This window comes from Elephantulus edwardii, unplaced genomic scaffold (assembly GCF_000299155.1).
Source record: "Elephantulus edwardii isolate Elephantulus edwardi_28Jun2011 unplaced genomic scaffold, EleEdw1.0 scaffold00127, whole genome shotgun sequence".
Classification (NCBI taxonomy): Eukaryota; Metazoa; Chordata; class Mammalia; order Macroscelidea; family Macroscelididae; genus Elephantulus; species Elephantulus edwardii.
In genome coordinates this window covers 9071842-9097998 of record NW_006399877.1, presented here as the reverse complement: position 1 = coordinate 9097998, position 26157 = coordinate 9071842, and the positions used below count along the sequence as shown (strand labels likewise).

General features: G+C 39.7%; 1 protein-coding gene and 1 pseudogene across 2 annotated transcripts in view; both read left to right on the top strand.

Annotated features, from left to right (window-relative positions):
- Positions 1-235: 235 nt before the first annotated feature.
- The window catches only part of PSMD1 (proteasome (prosome, macropain) 26S subunit, non-ATPase, 1), a 96976-nt gene continuing 71054 nt past the window's right edge, over positions 236-26157 (top strand). For both annotated transcript variants that reach the window (XM_006893483.1, XM_006893482.1), the window contains exons 1-11: positions 236-398; positions 5844-5887; positions 7331-7404; positions 8179-8348; positions 13054-13259; positions 15131-15274; positions 17205-17431; positions 17739-17799; positions 19229-19357; positions 20488-20576; positions 21006-21084. In XM_006893483.1, the coding sequence (XP_006893545.1) occupies positions 383-398; positions 5844-5887; positions 7331-7404; positions 8179-8348; positions 13054-13259; positions 15131-15274; positions 17205-17431; positions 17739-17799; positions 19229-19357; positions 20488-20576; positions 21006-21084 (1239 nt within the window). In that variant the 5' untranslated portion in view covers positions 236-382. The remainder of the gene's footprint in view (positions 399-5843; positions 5888-7330; positions 7405-8178; positions 8349-13053; positions 13260-15130; positions 15275-17204; positions 17432-17738; positions 17800-19228; positions 19358-20487; positions 20577-21005; positions 21085-26157) is intronic.
- LOC102852667 lies at positions 22820-23852 on the top strand (annotated as a pseudogene).

Genomic DNA, 26157 nt, shown 5'->3' with positions numbered 1-26157 from the left:
ACTGAGTGACGGGAGGAGGTGGGGGGGCCTTTCTCCAGGGGTGGCCATCATAATGCCTTATCTCAAGTGTGGACGAATATCCTGATCACGTCAGGGCTGCGGCCTCGAGGAGACTTGAAGTAAACAGTGGCTCTCCTCCTCGCAGTCCAGGGGGCGGCGGCCCCGCGGAGGGTCCAGGCTGAGGTCAAAGGCCCGGCGGGAGGCAGGCGGCGCGGCGGGCACCCCGGGGGCGGGCGGGGTCCTGGCGAGGAGCGAGCCGGCGGCCCGAGGAGGCGGCTGACTGGGCAGCGCACCCGAAGCGAGCATCCGCGGCGGGGCGAGCGCGGCCTGAGTTGACGGACACCGGCACTGACCAGCGAGCGGACGGGCGCGGGGCGCAGCCATGATCACCTCGGCCGGTGAGCGCGGCTCGGAGCGGCGGCGGGGCTGGAGGACGCGGTGCCGGTGCGCCGGCTTTTAGCTGAGTCAGGGCCGGCGGCGGGGCTCCTCCCGGCGGAGCGCTGGCCTGCGCGGCCTCTGATCGCCCAGAGCCCACCCTGGACGCGGGTCTCCCGGGCTTCTGTGCGGGGCCCCCGGGGCTCCCAGGCTCGGGGTGGGCGGGCATCGCGCGCGCCCGCTCAGTGTCCGCCCGCAGCCGCGACCCCGGCGGGCCCTGTTCTCCCCGAGTCCCCGGGCCCCAGCCGCCCGCCTGGCCCCGGGGCGGCCGGACGGGCGGTCAGCGCCGGGGCTCGCGGTCCCCACGGCGCCTCCACCTGCTGCCCGAGCGGGGTCCCGGCTCCGCGACCCGCAGGGAAGGGGGTCCTGCCCCCGGAGTGGACCAAGCGGCGTGTCCCGGGGTCAGGTCGTGGCCCTGGGAGTGGGATGTGGACGGGTCCCCACCCGCCGGTGTGGACGAAGCGGCGTGTCCCGGGGTCCGGTCATGACCCTGGAAATGGCCGAGTGTGGGACACTGAGTCCCTCTGTCCGTAGGATCAGGTCATGACCCTGGAATCGGGACGAATCGGGGCCCCCGCCCCCCGGTGTGGACCTGTCCAGGGTCCGGTCGTGACCCTGGAAATGGCCGAGTGTGGGACCTTGGCGACCACCTGCACTGTCCTCTCCAGGGTTTCCCTGTAAACAGTTGGCGCTCAGAAGCCCGTGTGCGGGAGGAACGGCCAGAGAAATGGGCAGCTGGCAGACTGACTATTATTTTATAATTACTATTAATTCTGTGTGCTCCGTCAAATCGGATCTGTCAGGAGGACCTTGCCCCTCCTTCTCCAGCAGAGCATCTGGTGCATTCGAACCGCGCACCTCTGAGATGCAGTGCAGCTTCTTGCCACTAGGCCACCAAACCTCCCTTGGACTTATTTTTCAATCTGTTGTTCTGTTCACTGTCATCCTCTCAAGGTTGACAGTTCGGATCCCCCGGCTGCTCTTGGGGGGAAACAGCCTCCTGCTGTTAAAGTGATGGGTGGTTGGGATGAGGCTGACTTGACTCGATGGCAGTGTCTTGTTTTCTTTTTTTACCGTCTGTACGTGGAATTATCCAACGTCATGATGGATGAAGAAGAGATTGAAGTTGTCCGACGTGGGTCCACAGTCAACACCCTTGGTACCAGGAGTCGCATTGCACCGGTCAAGTCTGCTGTCAGGAACCTCTCCAGGTTATCAAGGAGCAGTGATGCCAGTTGGAAGATCAAAGTGCACCTGATTCAGGCTGTAGTCTTTCAGTTAGACGCTGTGCATCTGAGAGCTGAGCAGTGAGCAAGGATCCCACCAAAGAATTGACGCTTTTGAGCTGTGGTGTTGGAGAAGAGCACTGAACATCCCAGGAACTACCAAGAGAATAAAGTGCATCCAGAGTGCTCCTTGGGAGAAGGGATGAAGAAGCTTCATCTCACATACTTTGGGCATGTTGCGAGGAGAGGCTGTTCTTGAAAAAGGGTATCATGCTGGAAATATGAAGGTTCAGCGAAAGACCTTTGACGAGGTGGATTGACACAGTGACTGCAGCAGTGGGTTCAAGTGTGTCAGAAACTATGAAGATGGCACAGGATAGGGCAGGGTTCACACCTGTTGTTTGTAGGATCTCTGAGTCATCCTCGACAGCACCTAACAACAACAGTGTACAATTAGACTTCCCCGACTCTCTAAGTGATTCAAATGATTGTAAGATACATTTTTTAGGTCAGAATTACTGTTATTCCAATGGACCTTTTGTTGATTAGAATAGTGACCCTGTAAAGCTGTTGTAAAGGGTTTCTTAGGCTGTCATCTTTACAGAGGCAGACTGTCAAATCTCTCTCCAGCAGAGCAACAGGTGGGTTCGAGTTTCTACCCTTTTGAGTTAGCAAGCCTAGGCTTAACCATTGGGCCAGTAGGGCTTGAGTTGTTAGTGGCCATCAGATGGATTTATACTTGTGGTGACTGCCAGATACTCTGTTCCATTTTCAAGGCTATGACTTTGTTGGGTGCAGATCACAGACCTAATATCCAAGGTAACTGAGTATGTTTAAACTGCTAACCTTTTGGCTGGTGGTTGAACAGTTACCATTTGGACCACCCAGAGACCCCTTAACTCCGAGTAAGGAAGAGCATTTCCAGTCCAAATTCTGTAAAGATAAAATAAGCTCTGAGGTGTTTGCCACCTGTAAAGAATGACTTATTCTTCTTCAGACCTGTCTTAAGACTCTCCTAACTCAGGCCACACCACTTTCATCTCTTTCTGGTTTAGGAGCCAAAACTCTCATTACTTCCCACAGACTATTTTTCTTATAACCAGAATATTCTTTTTAAAATTGTTCATGTTGTATCATTCCTTGACTTAAAATTCTCTAGTGACTTTCCATTGTATTGAATACAATCCCGATACTTAATAATCCTGCCACATTTTGAACACTTTTTTTCCCTTGTTTACTCCACACCCCACTGACTCTTCCTTGTGTATTTTCTTTTCCTGCCATTCTAGACTCTTCTTCCCTCAGATCTTTCCTGGTCCTTTCAAATCACCATTCCAATATTTGTCTTTCCTGTCCACCTTATTAAAAGTGTTGCCTCTTTCCCTCCAACTACCCTCTCCATCACCATCTTGTCATTACTACTGATGATCCCTTTTTTAATTTTAATTTAATATTTTTTTATTTTGTTTTATTATTTTTGTGTGCGTGTACCGTCAAATCAGATCTGACTGGTTCAGGAGGAGATTGCCCCTCCTTCCCCGGCAGAGCATCTGGTGGATTTGAACCGTGCACCTCTGGGATTGTAGTTGCAGCTTCTTGCCACTAGGTCACCAGAGCTCCCCTGATGATCCCTTTTAATGTGGTCAGCAGTGGTCCCTAGGGATCATCTAGTTCTTCTGGTCTCAGGCTCCCTGAGTCCAGCGGTCCTTTGATCTAATTGTTCTGAGCATCCTTGCTTTTCTTCTCTCCCTTTTGTTCAGACAGGGAAAGATCAAGAGTTACACCTTAGATGGCTGCTTGTAAGCTTTTAAGACCTTAGTTGCTACTCAAGATTTTTTAGAACATTGGTGCACTGTGTTATGCCAAATGATTGACAGTGGTTTTGAAGCCCTTAGACCAGCAACTCATTCCCTCAGAATGTTTGGTTATGATTAAAAAGTATGCATGACTTTGCCTGCGTTGGCTCTTCTATATACATGTATGGTTATGAGTGTAATTCCTTTCTTTGCCTCATGTCTGTCTTGCCTCTCTGCCCATGTATCTTCTTGTATATTAGTGCTTATTATTACTGATAAAGAATGATTGTGTATGTAACAGTGTTTACCTTTTTTTACTATTTTTGTTCACCACACAGTCTCTTTCCTTGCATTTTTTTTGAAGAGTGATTCTTTAAAATTTGTCTTCCTTCATTCTGTGAGTTCATGTGAGTTCAAACTTAGAGTACATTATCACCTTTTACAGTGCAGGATGCCAGCAACATAGTAGATAGTTTCTTTTGCTAAGTTTTGTGTCCTTTTCTTCTTGATTCTCTAAATATTACAGGAAACTGTTTGGAAATGCTACACTTAACTATTTAAGAGTTGCCTTGATACATTTTAATCAAACTCTACTTTCTGAATATAGCATTTCAGAAATATTTTAAGGCTTATATGAGGAAACATCTGAGAAACAGTTTGTTTTTTCTTTGTGATCTAAGGACAGTAATTTTTCATATCCCTTTTCCCAATAATTCCTTTGACATATCTTTGTTCTTTTGAGAGGAAAGTTTTCTGCTGTCTTCTGTGTTAATACTAATATATTGAAGTGTTTATGGGTGTTTGAGGAGCAGTGCAGTATAGGGGTGGCCAAGTCTGACTTCTACCAACTTCATGAATGGGAACTGTCTCCATTGATCCATCATACTACACAAATAGCTCCTTGGTCAGATCTCTCAACCTGCATGATCCTGTACCTATTTTTCTCCAATGGTCATTGCAATTTCACTCACAAACTTTACTCAACAGTTGTGGGGTTTATTAGGGAAATTCGTTGAGGGAGGCAAAGAATATCACATAATACCAGCCCAGCTTTAGTCCAGCAGTCTCCAGCCAGAGTAACAAGGCATTAGTGCAAGTTCAGGTTCAGTTCAACAGCACAAATGTACCACTGGTTTCCTCATTCATCCAGGAAGCAAAAAGCTTTGACTGTGGTTCCATCTCTAGAGTTCCTCCTGTTATATCTTGCCACAGTCTCTTCACAGAAGTCCCACAATCTCTTCACCCTCTCTCCACCACTGTCTTCCAGTGTGAAAGCACTCTTATATTAGTCTCACAGCTCTTGATGATTTGCAAGACCATGTGTCTAAAATAAATTAGCTGGAGACCATTCCCTCAACAGTGGCTAATACAATGGCTAGAAAAGCCTGTTTTCAAGGTTACTGACATAGGAGAATGCTACGTTGAGTAATTTTATTATTTATGTCTTCTAGGTTACACATTTGCCTACTCAGTGGTTTTCAGTACTGTTGTTAGCTCCCTTTGGGTCAGCCCAGATCATGACAGCCCCATGCGCAAGTGAACAGCATGCTTCCAATCATGTGTCTTCCTCATGGCCATTTACAAGTTGGACAGTTTGTAATCTATGTAATTTTCATTGGCAGGTTTTGAGAAGGTCACCAGGTCTTCTTGCCTTTTAGTGACATGAAATAATGGCACTCTTCTGCCTTGTTGAGTTGGTGATTAAATGCCCTCTTGCTTGTATATAATTCTTTTAACTTTAGGTTTATTTCAGGTAAATAATTCTACTCTAAAATTGTAGAACGTTTTTTCATTTTGCTCTATTTGAACCAGGATTAGGCCAGTGCTTCTAAAGCTATAGTGAATATTAGAATCATATGGAAGGTGGTAATGGTGTCGAGTACCATCGAATCAGAACCGACCCATAGCTGATCTTCCGTATAGTGGGTTTTTAGAGACAGTTATCACAGGAGGAGATTACCCATCCTCCCACAGAGCAGCTGGTAGTTTCGAACCATGTACCTTCGAGCTTGCAGTGCAGTTACTGCCAGGCTTTAATTCAAAGATTTCTAATTCAGTAGATCTGGGCTAGGGCCAAGGATTTGCATTTTTAACAAGTTTCCAAGTGATAATGATGCTGTTGGTTCAGGGGTCACATTTTGGAAACCATTGAGTGGGCAAATGTGATGTAAGTGGTGTCATGAGGATTTGATAATATAGTTATTTCTTGATCATCAAAATAGAAACCTTTATAGCTTTAAAGAAACACAGTCATCACTCAGTTCAGAAGTTCTTGTTTGTTTTGCATTGTCATATATATTTTGTTATCATATATTTTTAACCAAACAGTGATTTCCACCTTGCTGTGCATATACTTTATAATTATAATATACTTTTTGTCTTATAGCTGGAATTATCTCTCTTCTGGATGAGGATGAACCACAACTCAAGGTATGATTTGAAGAAAAAGTAGCTACATTTAGTATGAATGAACTTATTGAATTTCAGGATCTCTGTATCTTTCATCATTTAATGTCACCATCCAAGGAGGCTTTGTCCTCCATCTCTCATTTGGATACCAGCTCCAGACCAGAGTTCCATAATGCCACTTGTTTTTTCTTAGATATCAACAAGCCTAGGCCAGTAAACCTCTGTATGTCACTTGACGAACATCCAGTTTCTTTATCAACAGAAATCACAGAGAGTTATTTTTTCTTTGTTATATATCTGAAAATATTTTCTTTATGGAAAATTTGAAATATGCTTCAAGCAACAGTGAATACCTGGATTCACTTAACATCCAAGCTAGCAACTTGCAGTTGGTCTTACATATTTAAGAAGGAAATGTTCTTTATGCTCTCTACATCTTGTGGTTCCTGATCTTTATACTGTAATAGACAAAGTGCTAGTCAATAAGGCTTTTTAAGAACTACCTTCCCTCAGTAACTTGATTTGTGCCACTGTTAGAACCTCTACTTGGAATATTATTGCTTTTAATTTTTGACTCATGTACTTTTAACTTGCTAGTTAAATTTGTGTCTTCTAGGCTGTAACACTTTCATGATACATCTTCAAGGATATGAACATGTACGGCTAAGCACAATTGATAACAGTGCATCTAAATTCCAAAATCAATCTCCACAATAGTCTATGTGTTTCCTACTGCCAAAGGGGCCCTTTAGAGTAGTGAGAGAAGATCTTCACCCTGAAACCTACAGCTCCCTTTTCAGCAGGAAGTAGCTAAGAGAATACGCTGCTGCCTTTTCCTTATGAATGAGGATGAAATCTCTCTCAGGAAGGAGTGATAGGGAATGGCAAAGGACACACTGACAAAGGAGATTAATCAGAACTGACTTTGACAAGCACTGTGGCAACGGGACAATTAAAACAAACTTTCAAGGAATATTCAACCTGAATCCTTCTGATCATATGGATATTTTTGAAAGTATTTCTTTGAGTTTATTATGTTTGTTTTGTTTGTTTGTGTATAAAGGATACTCATCTAGATGATAACATAATTATGATAAAAACAAAGGGGGGGAAATATGGGAAGCCAATACTAAATATTTGTAATAAACTGAATGCTATTTAAATTTAAAAAAAGGTGGGGGAAGGAAATGTTCATTATGCTATAAAGAATGACACTGTAGGATTAACCTGATGGTATCATCAGAGAGGAAAAGGAAATCTGTAAATCTACGGCAAATAATGGGTTTTACTAAGTTTCTGTTTATGAAAGTTTCAATGAATTATTGAAACTGAATTAATTATTGCTGAATTAAGAATTATTCATTCAGTAGACTTAAGCTATTGATATGTTAAAAGTGTTTTTTTAAGAAAATGTGATTGTTGTATCTATGTCAAAACCGAACTTTTAATTTTATTTTTTAATAGGAATTTGCACTACACAAATTGAATGCAGTTGTCAATGACTTCTGGGCAGAAATTTCTGAATCTGTAGACAAAATGTAAGTAAGTAATTAAAAATTGGAATAAGGTAGATCCCCTTTAATTACTGTGGCTATGAGTCTTGTGATTTATGAGTTTATAAAAAATTCTTAGTTTATTTTTTTTATTATTACTTTTAATGGACGTTTACAGAGACTTTGGGTTTCTATTCATTCACTGTTGCATTTTTCTTACCCCCTCCCCACCCAGTTCGCTCTTCTCTTTGAAAAGTAAAAGAAAAATTCTTTCATTGTATATAAGTCCTCCCAGCTCCCCCACCCCCAAAGTCCACTCCACTATGCAGCCTTCATTCTGGACTCCTGTCATGACAATAATACCTAATTATATATTGCTTTTAAACAGTTCTCTTCCTCATCTGTTTCAATGCAGTATACATAATATAACACATCTTTCTCAGTCTCTCCCCAACCCTGATGTCAGTCCTGTTTTATAACAGTGGCCCTATGCAGTATTTGTCCTTTTGTGACTGAGATGTTTCACTCAGCATAATGTCCTCCAGGGTCCCCCATTTTGTATAATATTGCATGAACTCTTTTTTTTCAATGCAGCGTAGTATCCCATTGTGTGAATATACCAGAGCTTCTCTATCCATTTGTTTTTTGATGGGCACTTAGATTGTTTCCAACTCTTTGCTATTGTGAACAAATCCACAATAAACATGGGTGTGCACGATTTTTTTTTAAACTTTTACTCCTACATTTTAACTTGGTTATTCAGTCTTAGGAGTCTTAAATAAGATTGGGACTAGGTTTATGTTTTCTGATTCCTTTCAGAGAGGTGTTGTACGAAGATGAAGGCTTCCGGAGCCGGCAGTTTGCAGCCTTAGTGGCATCAAAAGTATTTTATCATCTGGGGGCTTTTGAAGAGTCTCTGAATTACGCTCTTGGAGCAGGTGACCTCTTCAATGTCAATGATAACTCAGAATATGTGGAGACTATTATAGGTAATTCTATTCCATTTGGTAAGGCATACTGTAATTTTTTTCTCTTGCTCTAGTGTGTATAACATAATTTCTTCTGAATTGCTTTGAGGAAGCTTACTTCATAAGACATTTTAAAAATGAACCCAAGACATTCTTCAGTAACAACCAACATGCCTTTATGATGCATTAAAGCTCTTTATCACAGACATCATAGTTAAGGAGCAACCAGGGTCCTTAGAGGCAAGGGTGGTGGCATTTACTTTGGACGTGGTGTGAGGAGAGGCCATTCCTTGGAAAGGGACATCATGCTGGGAAAGGTAGAGAGTCAACAGAAGGAAGAGCCTCGATGAGATGGACTGACACAGCGACTACAGCAGTGAGCTGGAGCCTGGCTGAGATCGTGGGGGTGACACAGGCTACGACAAGGTGTCGGTCATTTGTTCACATGGTCAGTGAATCATCGTTGATTCCATGCCACCTAAACAGCAACCACGTATGCTTCCAGGGTAGCCAACCCTAGGGTATTCATGGTTTAGAGTTAGTTCAGATAATCATATTTATAGATAGTTGCTCTTTGCTGTAGTCTAACGATCATACCATTTTGATAGAATGAAATTAAATATATGATCAACAAGAATGAAAGAGAGCAGTTTTTATACTTGTTTTTAGGAAATCCTTACTGAACATCTGCAAGACTTTCAAATGCCCTTGAAGTTCTAATTAAGAATCTGAATTCACAGTTTTAAAGTTTTTGCTATGAGAGTATTAAAATAATACAAGTTACCTTACTGTAGGGGTTTTCATCTTGGTTTCCTACAGAAAAAAACCTCAAGGATTTTAAAGGATATAGTTTTTGAAATCACAGATCTTTCACCATGTTAACTTAGGAGTGAGAAGTCAGAATTTCCCCTCCTCCTCCTCATTGGATGAATGTGGATTGTTTTCCAACAATGATCTTCATATTTTTGCATTGCTACCATTTTCTAAATCATCATGCTTTTAACTAGGATTATTTGTCTTAAAGTACTCTGGGTGATAGATGCTTTCACCCTTTCTACATGCTGCATATCCTCTTAACTTGTAGAAGATTGTTTTTCAGTAGACTAGCTTGATCACTGGAAATGGGGTTCACTTTTTCTCCTGGTTTTATATAGATGGCTAGAACTAGTTTTCCAGATGTCGGTGGTATCGTGAGGAGATATACAGAACAGAATTAAGGAAAGCCTTCCTTGGATCTTACTGAATATCATGCTGTCAGTTCCAGAATACTCGAGACCACTAAGCTCTTTCCCAGCTGTGAAGAGACCTGTGCTTATAAAGAGGCTCTGGTACTCAGGTACCAGATTGAGAGAGGACATGACTCTCAATTGACCTTGCAAGATGCATTGGGTTTATTTAGCTACGTAATATAAAGAAAACTCTCCAGATATTATAATTCTGGGGGAGTCTTATCTGATAGGGTAGAGATATTTATTAAGCTAACTAAAATTGTTTAAAAACTTCATCCTAGAGACCTGATTTGTATGTGATTGCCACTTTGTTCTCGATAACAATACTTGGACCTGAGTCTACCTGGATGAAGCTTGAATGTGGGATATTCTCATGTATAAATAGCCTTCTGCTTCTTCCCAGATGTAAAACTATTTAACATATTCTTTACAGAGGTTCATATAATTTGTTTCCTGGGGCTGTAGTTTGTAACTATATACTCTTACCCTGGTTTCCTGTCTTTGAAATCATTCAAGCCAGTGGACTATTGAGAGGGTGATTAATATACAATACAGGTAGAGATATTTTGCGTTTGGTTTCAGACCCCTTCAATAAAATAGTGGTGCTGTAAATGAATCCCTTGAGCATTTTCATTTCCCATTACATGTAAAAGTTACATTTACACTATAAACTCAACTCATTGTTATACTCGAAACTAACTCATAGCTGACCTTCTAGTGAGTTTTTGGAGGCTTAAATCACATGGGAGTGTATTTCCTGTTTTTCTCTCTTAAAAGCCACTGGTAGATTCAGTCCAGAAAGAGGCAGCATCTTTGGTTAGCATGCCCATTCCCTGTGGATGAACTACCAGCACCACCTTTATGTGATACTGTAGTCTTGAAATGTGTGGTAGCATTATAAAGAGTTTGAAATCTAAGAATGACCAAAATGGGGTGCAGAAGCAAGAAGCATGTTGTTGTTGTTGTTATGTGCCGTCGAGTCGCTTGCAACTCATAGCGACCCTATGTACAACAGCCCTAAACTCCGCTCTGTCCTGTGCCAATCGCACTGTCTCTGACACTCCCAACCCAATTATCCCAGTCACTGAATCAGTCCACCTCATAGAGGGCCTTCCTCTCCTGCGCTGTCCCTCCACCCTCCCAAGCATGATGTCCCTCTCTAAGGACCGGTCTCTCCTCACAACATGTCCAAAGTATGTTAGACGGAGCCTCAGAATCCTTGCCTCCAAGGAGCCTCCCGGTTTAACCCTTTCCAGGACAAATCTGTTTGTTTTCCTAGCAGTCCGTGGTATTCTCAGTACTCTTCTCCAGCACCACAGCTCAAAGGCATCAGTTCTCCTTCTATCCTCCTTGGTCATTGTCCAACTCTCTGATGCATAACAAGGGATTGTGAAGACCATGGCCTGTATCAAACACACCTTAGTCTCCAGAGAGACACCATTGCTCTTCAGTACTTTGGAGAGGTCCCTAACCGCAGACTTTCCCATGGCAATGTGCCTTTTAATTTCCTGGCTACTAGTGCCAAGACTGTTGACTGTGGAGCCAAGCAAACTAAAGCTGTGTACAATCTCAATCTCTTCACCATCCATCCTGATGCTGCCAATTGGTCCAGTGGTGAGAATCTTTGTCTTCTTGACATTGAACCTCAATCCATATTGTATGCTGCAGTCCTTGACACTCTGCAGCAGGCGTTTCAGGTCCTCTTCAGTTTCAGCAAGCAGGGTTGTGTCATCCGCATAACACAGGTTGTCGATAAATCGTCCACCAATCTTGACCCCACATTTCTCCTCATAGAGCCCAGCCTCCCGGATAATCTGTTCTGCATATAGGTTGAAAAGGTATGGAGATAGGATGCATCCTTGGCGTACGCCCTTCCCAATTTTGAACCATGCAGTGTTCCCTTGCTCTGTTCTGACGACTGCCTCCTGGTCCAAGTGTTAAGTTTCGCATTAGAACGATCAAGTGTTCTGGGATTCCCATTCTTCTCAGAGTCTGCCATAGTTTGTTATGATCTACACAGTCAAATGCCTTTTTATAGTCAATGAAACACAGGTAGACATTCCTCTGGTATTCCCTGCTTTCAGCCAAGATCCATCTAACATCAGCTACAATATCTCTAGTACCACGACCCCTTCTAAACCCAGCCTGGACTTCTGGTAGTTCTCTGTTGATGTGCTGTTCCAGTCGTTTTTGGATAATCTTCAGTAAAATCTTGCTTGCATGTGAAATCAGATTGTTCTGTAGTTTCCACATTCTGTTGGGTCACCTTTCTTTGGGATAGGAACAAATATTGATCTCTTCCAGTCAGTTGGCCAAGTGGTTGTTCTCCAGATTTCTTGGCACAACTTGGTGACCATGTCCAGGGCAGCATCTGTTAACTGAAATACGTCAATTGGTATACCATCTATTCCTGGGGCCTTATTTTTGCCATTTCCTTCAAAGCAGCCTGAGCTTCTTTCATCACCATAGGCTCTTGCTCATATGTTGGAAAAATGGCTGATAGACTTGATCAACACAGAGTTGCCACAGTCCTTTGGGACTATAGTGCATATATTGCTTATATTGCGTATAAGGGTGCAATTATGTGCAAAACACAATGAAGCATAATACAATAAATTGAAGCGCAATAAATTACATATGTCTGTATGTCATTCCTATTAGATGATGACTTAATCTTTATGCAAGAAGAAAAGCTTAGAGAAACTATCTTTGATTATTTCTAGAATGATTATGGTGTGATTGCAAAAGAGTATCACTAAGTTGTAAACTAACATGTGTCTTTTAACAGATGTGTTTTTGACACCATTCCTTTCTTCAGATTATATAACTTAAGAAAAAAATGTACTTTCTAAATGAGATTCATATGCTCACTGATCTCCCCAAATCACTGTAAAATGTGAAAGCCAAGTTGTGCACATACATTACTTCATGAATTTTCAGGGGGAAGTAGGTCTCACTACCTCAGGTTAAGAAAATTAAGGTTTCAACTGATTTATTAATAGGAAAGTTTTTAGAAATCTTCCTTTGGAATTGCCTTTTGAACCCGTGATATATTTCAGATGATACTAATATTACATTACAAAGATGATTGTTGGTAAGAGGAAGTGTTATGTCTCATATTGTGAGGACTGCTACAGTAGGACTGTTTGAGGATCCTTAATAATGGCAAAAAATCTGGTTCTTGAAAGTAAAATAGTAAACAGTTACTTGTAGCCAACTCTGTTGAATAGATCAAGTAAAGTAATGTTTTGGTAAAAATAAAGTTAACACTTTGAAAATGTTTTTAATACATTGCAATCATTAGAATTAGTAACTAGCTTTCACATTCAATTATTAAGGAATGAAGAATAGTAATGTGAGTATACAAATTCCAGTGCTTTTCAGTCAGTTTATTATAGTCATCGTAAGTGTATATGACTATAGTTCAGAAGCTTTACCCTTTCTGGTACTTGAGTTTAGTTTACACGATAACTGGAGTTCTTTTATTTGACCCATAGCAAAATGCATTGATCACTACACCAAACAGTGTGTGGAAAATGCTGATTTACCTGAAGGAGAAAAGAAACCCATTGACCAGAGATTGGAAGGCATTGTGAATAAAATGTTCCAGCGGTGTCTCGATGATCACAAGTACAAGCAGGCCATCGGGATTGCTCTGGAGACACGGAGGCTGGACATCTTTGAGAAGACCATTCTGGAGTCGGTGGGTAGAAGATGTATTTCTGGAGAGTAGGGTCGATGGGGAAGGAGCAAAGCTAATTATTAAAATGACAGACTATCATGAAAAGAAAATCTAGCTTACAAATAACAATGCACATTTTGCCACATATTGATACATTTATATATGACTTTTGGTCATGTTTTATGGGTGTAGACTGTGCTGTGTGCTTTGTCTTAGCTACATTTCTTTGAAGTTGTGTGGGAGTGTTGTATTAATTATCGTTTTTACGGAGACTGTTGATAAATATTTGCACTTAGAGCTAAAACTACAAACTAGATTTCTAATTTTGAGATGTTCTGCAATAATTGTAACAGTTTTAAGTCATAAGCCACAGTGGTCAGAAAGTCAAGTTCAGGACTGAGTTAAATGAGCATTGCTCTGCAGGCCCGCTTCACCTGCCTTTCTGCCTGAGCCACCACAATTAGACTGTGTTCAAGCCTCTTCTCCACTCTTAGATGTACTCTGCCCCATTACCTTGCTTTTGGCCAAAAATATGCTTGCTTATGTCTTTTTTTCTTTCTTTTTTTTTTAAAGTGAATCTTTTTTTTATTATTATTTTGTTTGTGTGTGTGTGTACGTGTACGTACCGTCAAATTGGATCTGACTGGTACAGGAGGAGATTGTCCCTCCTTTCCCGGCAGAGCATCTGGTGGATTTGAACCGTGCAGCTGCAGCTTCTTGTTCTTTTCTTATTTCTAATATCTTGGAATGCTAGTCATATTCCACTAAGTTGATTTCACTAATGAATCACAGTTTACTTTCTGAAAAATAGTTTTAGCTCTTCCATATGCTCATTGGTGTTGATAGACTTTACTGTGGAGGGTGGTTTCTAAGTCCTGGGGATACTTTTGAGAACCACAAAGTACACATGAGGTCTAGAGTCCAAGTGTGCTCATAGGGAGAGAGCACCAGACAGATGGAGTAGCACTAGAAGCATAGGCATGTGGCGCTGGAGACCAGTTCTGTCACATGTTTACTGGCCTGAGGAAAAGAGATGCGGATGGCACTGAGTTGTAAGGAGGCCCAGTAGTGATGAAAGAGGCAGAAATAAATACTTTGGTGGAAATAGTTGGAAAAAACCTAGCCATTTAGTATGTGGGTGTTTGTTTGTGTTTACCTTTTATAGTAAGTAAAAGTACCACTTTGCTTTGTGAGCACTGTGTTGATTTAGTGCTCATCCTTAAAGTCCTGAATTATTGCTAAATATATCTGCCCCCTCACCTGTGATGTGAGTGAAAGTTTACACAGTAAATTGATTTTTCCACTCAACAGTTTATACACACTGTTTTGTATGATTGATAGGTTACAGTCCCCACAGTGTAGCAGTACTCTTTCCTCTCCTCCCATGTTTCTTGTTTCTGTTTATCCTTGCCTTTCCCTCCTGCCTTCTGAACTGTATCTCTGGGTAAGGGTGTCTTTTGTTCTCCTATGGTTGTTTGTTTTAATGAGTTTATACGTCTCTGATAATACGGATGGTCCCTTGTTTGGCTAAAAGTTGAACCATGAGTCCCAGTTTAAAGAGTTTTTGTGATTCAGATTCAAACTGAATGTCAGAAAACTGAAGACTACTTTATGTAGTGGTCATAGTTTCCAGGGTTCAGCCAGTCTCTATCACAACAGTAGGCCAGGTCTTTTCAATATAAATGGTTAATTCTTGTTTGGACATTTATTACATAAATACGTGAAATGTCTGATTTTTTAAGAAACATTTTCATCTAAAGTTTTTGTTAAGAGATTGAAATCATTGGCTGCCTAAGATGAGTGACTGAAGTACATTGAAACAATAATTCACTTTTTAAATAAACCTAGTCTTTGGTAGCCAGATAATCGTGCATCTTTACATTCTCTTTCAGAATGATGTTCCTGGAATGCTTGCGTATAGCCTGAAGCTCTGCATGTCTTTAATGCAGAATAAACAGTTTCGGAATAAAGTACTAAGAGTTCTAGTTAAAATTTATATGAACTTGGATAAACCCGATTTCATCAACGTTTGTCAGGTAATACACTGTACTGCATTACTCTAGAGTATAGTGACGGTTCATTGATAGAATTCTTGCTTCCAGGTTAAAGACCTGGATTCAGTTCCCAGCCAGGATACCTCTGTGTCACCACTGCCTTATCATTGGGGGCTTGTGTGTTTTTATAATGTTGTGTAAGTCTAATGGAGCTTCCAGATCAAGACAGATTAGAAGAGTGAGCCTGGCAGCCCACTTTTGGAAGTTACCAGTGAAAATCCCTAGAGATTACAGGAATCTAGTGTGTAATGGATCGCAGGGTGGTGTCAGGTTACATAGCATTTTATTCCCTTGCGCTAGCGTTACTGTGACTTGGAGGCCAACTCAGCAGCAGCTAGCAACACACCACATTCTGTTACAGCCGCTACCACTTCATGACTGTAAGGGTTTCATACAGGTGTCTCCGTGGATCTTGAGAACAGAGAGAGCTTTGAAGGCAGAGGGTGCCATTTATGTTCCATTTTATTGACCAGAAACAGTATTAGAAAACTCAAAGGTTATTTTGCTTAGTGTATTCTTTCTGTGTGTTGCTGTTTTTTTTTTTTGGTTTTTATATACTTGAAGCTGTTGAAGGCAAAAGGAAAAAATACAAGCAAGGGTAAGGAAAGAAAGTAGAAGAAAAAAATTACTATGTTAGGTGGTTGTTGTTGTTGTTATGTGCCGTCGAGTCGCTTGCGACGCATAGCAACCCTGTGTACAACAGCCCTAAACTCTGCTCTGTCCTGTGCCGATCGCACTGTCTCTGACACTCCCATCCCGATTACCCCAGTCACTGAATCAAGTATAGAAATGATCTATGGTTCCTTACCCAAATACAACCAAACATTTGGATATAGTTCTTTTTCTCTTTTTACATATGAACTTTCTTGTACATGAACATTTTTTGAGCAATACAGTAAGCATGTTAAAGAGAAGTCTTTCTCTTTACCTGGAGTCTGTATAAATCTACCTCATTCTTCTCAGTGGCTGTGTTTTACTTTATTATGTTGAGTGGAGGTGCCCATAGATTTTATTTCTCTAAGGGTTGCTTTTAATTCATTTTGCTTATAGAGCAGTATTATGTATCTTATGTGTTGCTTTTCACAGCAATATATATAGATTTTTAATGCATTTTTATCCTTCATACTTTTTGAAAATATAGAGCAATGCATCCTTCTAAAAACAGGTTAGAGACAGAAAAGAAGCATATTTATATCGCTCACTGTTTTTGCTAGAATTTGAGTTTTGTTTGTTTCTAATGAGTTGACTTAATGGTTTTATGTCCTGATTTTTTAAGAAAGTATTCTAATTTTTTAATGTTTCAAGTCAGTAGAATACAAACATCAAATGATACTGGAAGTCTTAAATAAAAAACTATACCTCCCTGCTTCCCTTGTCCTTGTTTCATTTCCATCTTACTCCCTACAGGGAGTTTTATCTCTTTAGCTAGTTCATTATTTTTGTTTTTTAAATTCTTGGACATTGTGATGTTTTCATCATTATTTATCTTTTAAAAATTTTATCTAGAGCACTTCTTTTACAATTTTTATTTGAATATATATTGATATTTACAGAAGTTTTTAATTTCACTTTGGAAATAGGTAGAATAATCATGGAATGATCTAAGAATGAATAACTTTGACCACTAGCTTTTGCAGTTTGATATAATTTCATTAATAAATTATTGTGATCCACAATTCAAAGAATATACAGCCTCTTTGCTCCAGCTACCAAGTTTCATATTTGAAAGCAAACAGTATCTGTTACCTGTGTCCTTTACTATTTCTCCATGCAAAGTTTTCATTCATCTTTTCTTGATGGGGCAGTAGTAATTCAGTGGATATACTTAATCCTACTAACCATTCCCTTTTACTGAGTATCTTGTAGACAAAGTTTTTACTTATTATATAATTGTTCTTTATCTCCATTTCAGTGCTTAATTTTCTTAGATGACCCTCAGGCTGTGAGTGATATATTAGAGAAACTGGTAAAGGAAGATAACCTCCTGATGGCTTATCAGATTTGTTTTGATTTGTATGAAAGTGCCAGCCAGCAGTTTTTATCATCTGTAATCCAGAATCTCCGCACTGTTGGCACCCCTATTGCTTCTGTGCCTGGATCCATCAATATGGGAACTGTTCCGGGATCTGAGAAAGACAGGTATAAGTGTTTTTCTTCTGCGTCAAAAAGTAATTTAATAGTCTTTACTTGACTTGAAGAGGAGATGGAATATTCCTAGAATAGTCTAAGAATACATGGATTTCACCATATTTAGCTTGACAAACTCTCATTAGTTTTGCCTCCAATATTAAGATCTAGACTGTTGCGATCTTAACTATTTTTCAGAAGTAACTTTACCTTGAAAAATATTTAATCTGGACATGGATCAAGTCTGTGATATAAGCAGATCACCTGCACATTCTGCAAAGAATTATCAGTTTAGTGACTTTTGATTTCTTCATTCCAGTGAGTCCATGGAGACGGAAGACAAGACAGGCGTTTCAACTGCAGGAAAGACCCCAGAGGCAGTAAGTGTGCCCTGTCAAGTGGAGCTTGCCCTGAACCTATGTTCCCAACAGGGCATGAGTTTTTCTGACCTATTGTATACCTGCCTTGTTGATGGCTTATATTAAAGTCGATTACAATGTCATATTTATAGAAAGGGATTTCCTGGGGAAAATAAACATTTTTAAATTGATCCACCAAAAGCATCTAATCTTAAAACAAAGCAAATATTTAAGTCCTTACTGGAAAATGAACTCTAACCAAAATAACTCTGAATACCTGTCACAAAATAACACTTACTACATGAGAAAAATGTTTGGCTATGGCAAATAACTGGTAATACACATGTTGTTGTTAGGAGCAGTGTTGGAAGCAGTTGGAATATATGTGAGGGGCAAATTAGTTATTTTAAATATCCATTCTTGGTGTGGGAGGAAGGTAGTAGATGTAGTGTAGAGAATTGAAATAGTTCACTTTTCAGAACTGATTATTTCCTATGCTCTAGTATAAGCAGATGACAAAACTGTTCTGTGGTTATCAAGTGGGGGAATGGAGTAAGTAGAGGGGTATAAAAATTAAATAGATAAGTTGGATGAAGAACAGTGTAGTAGAGAATAGGGATTGATCAGACATTTTCATTATGTCCATTGTCATTAATATTCTAGAACAAAATGTATAATAAAGTGGGTAAAAAAAAAATCAGTGATTTGTAAATTTTCACCCCAAAAATTTGCAGCTTTTTTTACCTACATGAAGAGTTGCTTCATAAATGTTACCAGAGTTAAACTGGGTTGATTGATAGTCCATGACCGTCAACTTTAGTGAATGTGAATTACAGATGCTTTTGCTTTTCTCAATGAGTAGGGAGTTGCTTTCCTGAAGTTGACCCTTTGTAAAGTAATTTTCTTACATAGTAATAGTAATTATTCCCAGTTTGAGCTTTAAAAAAGTAATATACTTAATGTATTGTACATACAAAACTAGTTCAAACGGAATTGCTTTTTCCTATCAAGCTTTTATATCTCTATGGCATGTAAGCAGGAAATAAATACATTAATCTTAGGTTCTGCTATTAAAAGGGCATCATGCTTAGAAAAACAGAAGTCAGCACAAACAGAAGACACTCAGTAAAATGGACTGACACGCTCACCACAACAGCAGGTTTCAGTGTAGCAGAGTTTGTGATGGAACTGTAGAATTACACTGTGCTTCATTCTGTTGTGCATGGAGTCAAGATAAGTCGGACCCGGAGCCGTGACACCTAAAAAAAAACAACATTAAATCTACTGTTTAAGCCTACTCATAAAATACAAGGTTTCTTTGTAGCCTGTACTTTAACTGTGTGTACATGAATATCTGAATTTCCCAGATTTATACTATTGAAATAAAAAGAATTCCTATTTTAATTAGTAGAGTTTAGCAATGTTCAAATTTTGGTTTTTATTTTTCCAGAGCCCAGAGCCCAAGGACCAGACTTTGAAAATGATTAAAATTTTAAGTGGTGAAATGGCTATTGAACTACATCTGCAATTTTTGATACGAAATAATAACACAGACCTCATGATACTAAAAAATACAAAAGTAAGACATAATAGAATTTTCTTCTTCTTTCTGAATTTGATTATTTCTTGAATAAGTTGTTATATTTCTCTCTGGGTCAAAGAAATAAGTAATCTTTCTAAAAATAAGAAGTGAAACTCTTGTACTTGTTAAACAAGAAATAAAATTATGCCAGTATCTTTTTGGAATACTTAGTGCATGCTTTTTCCTTTAACTGATTTTATGTAGATGGCTAGATCCAGTGATGGAGAGCAGTTAGGTGAGTAGTTGCACAGTCAGAATGTTAGGATAGTTTTTTATGTGTCTGTTTCCTGTGGACTCCTTGAAGAACAATACCCTTACCTAGTAATTACCTAGTTATTTCAACCTTTCTTAAGATAATGATCCTAATAGTTAACTTATTTTCAGGCATTATATATTTATGTGGTTTAGTGTAATAAAAATATACACCATGGGAAAGTCTTCCTGACTAAGGATCCTTTCCCAGCATCATTTAACCTTTTCATAGCCAGATAATATTTCATTACTAAGCCTTGAGTCGAAAGTGACTCTATGGCACAACAGCAGTAGGTGGCTATTTGTAGAAGCATATGTGATGTTTGTCCAGAAGCATATATGATAATGCTTTCTGAGATTTTTAGTGCAGTTTTTAGAGATGGCAAAAAGATGCAAACTCACATAATTTTTTTGTTTGTCCACTCTTTGAATCCTAGTCTTTATAAAATAGCTCAGTAAAAATTACTTAACTTTGAGATGACTATAGATGTTGGCAAAGGTATAGCAAGTTATTCTAACACTTTGGATCCCTTGGGAAAGAGGCTAAGAGAAGAGGAAATTTTAAATTTTCAACATACAAAGAATAAACCTTACAGTTAGCTACTTTTGGCCTCAAGTTATGACAGAAAATGAAACTATTTGACTTGACATTTTTGCTGTATACCATCGAGTTGGAACCCACTCATAGCTGACCTTCTAGAGGTTCTCTTGACTTGCTATTTTTTCTAAGCTTTTTGATCTGTATAGAAATATCCAAGATCTATATTTTAAAAATCAATTCAATTTAATCTTATTTCTCTAAAAAAAAAGTCGTGTATGTGTGTTTGTGTTTAGTGATACACACCAGTGATGGAAGTCTGTGTTTGTGTCTGTAGGATGCAGTACGGAATTCTGTATGTCATACTGCAACTGTTATAGCAAACTCTTTCATGCACTGTGGAACCACCAGTGACCAGTTTCTAAGGTAAATATATTTTGAGGTTTGTACTTTGCTTTAAAATAATTTTAAATGTTATTTTGGCATTGTTCCATGAATGGGGAGAACTTTGAACAAAGTTCTGTTTTCACTGTCTTACTCGTTTTTCATTAAATCTACCCACTCTTTTAAAAGATAACATAACATATTTTATTTGGTTTGAGTATGGGCTTTTAAGGCACTATATTAAGTTTCTAAAATGTGACATAATTTTTCTTTTGTTCATAGTATATTTGTATATCATACATAAAAAATAACAGTTCTTAAAATTTTAAAAATAATTCAAAAAGTAAAATAGAATCAGTAGTATTTTGGGATACTTAAAGTACAATAGTTTGAAATGATTCAAGGTAAAATTTTATTCTCTTCAATCTTTATGGACTTTGATTTGTTTTAATAAGTTTTCTTTTCTTACAGAGATAATTTGGAGTGGTTGGCCAGAGCCACTAACTGGGCAAAATTTACTGCTACAGCCAGTTTGGGTGTAATTCATAAGGTAATAGACACTGATCAGCGTGAATTAGGAAAAACTCTTTGCCGTCAACATAGAACCAACTCATAGCTGACCTTGCAGCAGGTTTTTGTAGAGTGTACATTGAATGGGGGGAGAATGCCCATCTTTCTCCTGCAGAGCAACTGGTGGCCTCAAACCGCCTGCCTTTGTGTTGGCAGCACAGCTCCTTATCCAGGCATCAATAAAAGACACTTTTCTGGGGTGAAAAGAATAATCAAGAGAGAGAAAATATAGAACTATTTCAAATTCTCTATATTTTATTTTATTATTTTTTATTTTTTAGCCATGGAGCATAGATAATCCTTAAAACTACTTGCCTGAGGTAATCTTTAGGCTTTAAGGCAAAATAGTCCTGGAAGTCATCTTAAAAACCAAACATTAATTTTGTTTAACCAATATAAAAAGTTTGCTTTGATCTTAGCTGTAAAGAACCTAAAGCAAGGGAGCTCTGGTGACTCAGTGGCAAGAAGCTGCACTACAATCCCAGAAGTACGTGGTTCGAATCCACCAGATGCTCTGCTGGAGAAGGGGGGTAATCTCCTCCTGTACCAGTCAGATCTGATTTGATGGTACACACACACACATACACACACACACACACACAAAATAATAAAATAATTTTTAAAAAAGAACCTAAAGCAAAAGGAAGCGATGATGAAATAAGAACTAAAGATTTTAAAGGGCAGCTTAAGAAAGAAAAAAATACTACAATGAAATGTGGGAAGACTTGGGATTAGAAAACCAAAACAAGAACATGGTTGGCATTTCTCAGCTGAAAGAACTGAATAAGAAATTCAAGCCTCAAGTGACAATACTGAAGGATGCTATGGACAAAATCTTGAATGGTACAGGAAATCATCCCGTCAAAAGACAATGGAAGGAATACATAGTCCTGTACAGAAAAGAATTGGTCAACACTAAACCAAAAAGTAGCTTATTGTCAAAAATTAATAGTAATAAAGACATTCAAACTACACTCAAGGCATTAGCAAAAATTAAAGCCCAGGAATTGATGGCATACTAATTGAGCTGTTTGTGCTAACAGATGCAACCTTGCCTGTGTCTACTAGTCTTTACCAAGAAATTTGGAAGACAGCTTTCTGGCCAAAGACTGAAAGAGGTCCATGTTTGTTTCTCTGTTAAAAATAAGATGATCCCAGTGGAGAGAAGAAATTTTTTTTAAAAATGTCATTCATAGCACATGCAAGTAAAATCTTGGTGAAGATTATTCAGAAACAGATGGATGGGATAGTACATTGATTGACACAGAACTGCCAGAAATTCAAGCTGATTTCAAAAGAAGCTGTGGAAGATAGTACATTGTAGCCAATGCCTGGTGGATCTTGACTAAATGCACAGAATATTAAATTTTATTTTAAATTACGAATAACATTGAGAAGAGTGAGAATTCTAGAACCCTTAATTGTATTCATGTGAAACTTGTACATAGGACAAGAAACATTCAGACAGAACAAGGGGAATGTGCATGATTTAAAATGTAGAAAGTTGTGTATTAGGACTGTATCTTTCTCTGTATCTCATCAGTTTATTTGTATGCTGAGTAAATAATTCAAGAAACTGGCCTATATGCAGAAGAACGTAGCATCATTGGAGGAAGATTGATCAACAGGTTTAAGTAAGTGACCCATCCTTGCTTGCAGAAAGTGAAGAGACTTAAAACACTTACTGAAGAAGATTAAAGACCGCATCCTTCATAATGGGTTACACCTCTACATTGAGAAAGCAAGAATCTTCACCATTGGCCCAGTAGGCAACATCACCATAGATGAAAACATTAATATTGTCAAGTATTTAATCTTCCTTGGATTCACAATCAACACGTTGGTAACAGCAGCCAAGAAATCAATAGATATGTTACATTGGGCAAATCTGCTGTTAGGGATCTCTTGAAAGTGTTAGGGAGCCTAGTTCCATGCCTGGCTGCCACTGTGCTACCTCTGGTCACTGCAGTCCACCTCAAGTATTAATACTGTGAAGAGAGCCTGATGTGACCTCTCCAGGTTACTGCAGACTGTTCATTTCCCAGCTGTATTGGGGACTAAAGTCTCCAGCCTCCGCACAAATCAGAATTTGCCCAGCAGTGGCTTGTCTGAGTTCAGATATGGCAGATTTTCTGAAAGTTTTTGCAAAAGCGAAGCACATCATTATTCTGACGAGGGCTGATGTTAATGTGGAAAGTGAGGTGCCAACTTTCAGAGGAGCTGGCGAGTATTAGAGAAAATGGTAAATCTAGGATCTGACTATTCCTCAGGCCTTTTCACTGAATCCATCCCGGATGTGGAAGTTCTACCGTTACTGGTGGGAGATACTGCAGAACAAGGACCTGAACCCTGGGCGCCTCGCCATCGCCAAATGTGAGACCTGGCTATAGACATGGCCGGCATGTGGTGGTCATCATCCAGAACATCAGTGAGCAGCACCACAAGACTGGCACCAAGAACTTTATGGAAATTAATGGTAGCCTATTTAAAACCCAGTGCATCTCTTGTGAAAATGGGGTTGAGAATCACAAGCATCCAATTCGTCCAACTTTATCAAGAAAAGTTGCTGTAGAACCAGAAACTGAAGATTTTAGAATCCCAGTTGAACAACTTCCCCTGTGTGAAGACACAGGCTGTGGAGGCCTGCTGCCATATTTGCTCCTTAGGTGTCTAGTAGGGGAGTCCCTGGAACGGAATTCAACATGGAAACCACCCCAGCCACAGACAGATTCACAACCCTCCCTGTAGCCCTAGTCCATCATGAAACAGCGACTGTTTCTTCATTTTCCTGGGGGGAAAAAGAAAGTGCATCTGAATTCAGAGTCACAGCTACGAAGAAATGAGCAGTGAGTGGTGAACAGAGTACTGGGAGATCCCACAATGTCTTCTCCTTCCTTAACTGGAATCCACCCAGTAGATGATGGTGGAGGCTTAATAACAATGTGGAAAAATAAGAAGGAATCAGATAACCACATTAGTACTTACTATTTGATTTGAAGTGACAAATACCTCTAATGTATTTGGTTTAAAGTAATGAGCATTCTCCTCCCATGCAGTTAACTGCCGCTGAAAACCTACCAGAGGGTCAGCTATAGGTCTGTTCCAGCTCAGCAGTTACACAGCAATAACACAACAGAGTGGTTGATTATTGGAAGTGAGCAAAGAGTGTAACTAAATTGTCTTTGAATAGTCATTTAATCTATTCTAGTTCTGCTGTTTGGGTAAAGAAAGAACAAAACGAGATAAATACTTGGATATCTTAATCTTATCCTTGCACAAGTTTGGGCAGAAAATGAAAAAATCACTCTATGTGGTGATTTAAAAAAAAGTTGGACGATGAAAAAGGAATACCAAGGCGAGCTCTGGTGACATAGTGGCAAGAAGCTGCACTGTAATCCCAGAGGTGTGCGGTTCAAATCCACCAGATGTTTTGCTGGAGAAGGAGGAACCATCTCCTCCTATACCAGTCAAATCTGATTTGGCAGTACACACACACACACACACAGAAAAAAAAAATAAAAACAAAACAGAATACCAAGGAGTTGATGCCTTTGACTTGTGGTGTTAGGGAAGAGTATAATAATTCATGGACTGGTAAAAGAACAAGTAAGTCTGTCTTAGAGGAACTGCAACCAAGGTGCTTCTTAGAGAAAGGGATGTAAAACTTTGTTCCACATATCTTGAACATATTGTCATGTGCCAGTCCTTGATAAAGCATCATGCTTGGGAAAGAAGGGGACCAGCAAAAGAGGAATACCTTCAACAAGATGGATTGACATAGTGACAGTAACACTGGTTTTGAGCATGGTGGAGATTGTGAGGATGGGGCTAGTTAGAGAGTATTGTATCACTCTTATTTCTAGATTTGCTAAGAGTTTATAATGGACTTCATAGCACCTAACATGCACAATCAACACTCTTGGTACCAGCAGCCAGGAAATCAAAAGATGAGTTGCATTGGGAAAGTCTGCTGTCAGAGACCTCTCCAGAGTACTGAAGAGCAACAGTGTCAATCAGTAGACTAAGGTGCGCCTGATTCAGGGCATAGTCTTTATAGTTACATGCTATGCATCAGAGAGCTGAACAATGAGTAGAGATGACAGGAGAATTGTTGCCTTTGAGCTTTGGTGCTGGAGAAGAGTATTGAATATACTACGGACTGCTAAGAGAACAAACAGGTTCATCCTAGAGAGGGTGAAAGCAGTTTGCTCCTTGGAGGCAAAAATTCTGAAGCTTTGTCTGACCTACTTTAGGCATGTTGCAAGGAGGGACCAGTCCTTGGAGAGGGGTGTCATGCTTGGGAGGGTGGAGGGACAGCACAAGAGAGGAAGACCTTTGATGAGATCGATTGATTCAGTGACTAGGGTAATGGGGGTAAGTGTATCAGAGACAGTAAGATTGGCACAGGATAGAGCAGGGGTTAGGGCTGTCGTCCATAGGGTTGCTATGAGTCGCAGAGGACTCAACAGCACATAACAACATCTTCAACATGGGATCAGATTGACAATTGCCATTTGAAAAATTAAACAAGAACCTTAGAGGACAGTGAGCTTATGTCCTTCAGGGTGAGGGACTGGAAAGGAGGATGAGAATAGTAGTACAACTGTCACTAATTTGTTCATATAGAAACTGGAATTAGTGTCTGTTTTGCTATATATGTATATATTCTCAACAGAATAAAAGTTAGAAAAAATAAAGTTCATTGACAGATATGTTTTGTTATTCAGGTCAGTCATCTTATAGGAAAAGATAAATAAGATAGTAAATGTCTGTTTTTCAGTAAAAGTTAGAAATCTGGGAAGCTCTGGTGGCCTGCTGACAAAAAGCTGCACTGCAAGCTAAGAGAATACGCCGTCCCCTTTTCCTTATGACTCAGGGTGAAGTCTCTCTCAGGGAGGAGTGATAGGGAATGGCAAAGGATACACTGACAAAGAAGATTAATCAGAACTGGCTTTGACAAGCACTGTGGCATTTGGACAAGAACAAACTGGGAGGAGGGTAGAGAGAATAGTGCAACAATGAATGAGTGGAAGCCCAAAATCTCTGTAAATGT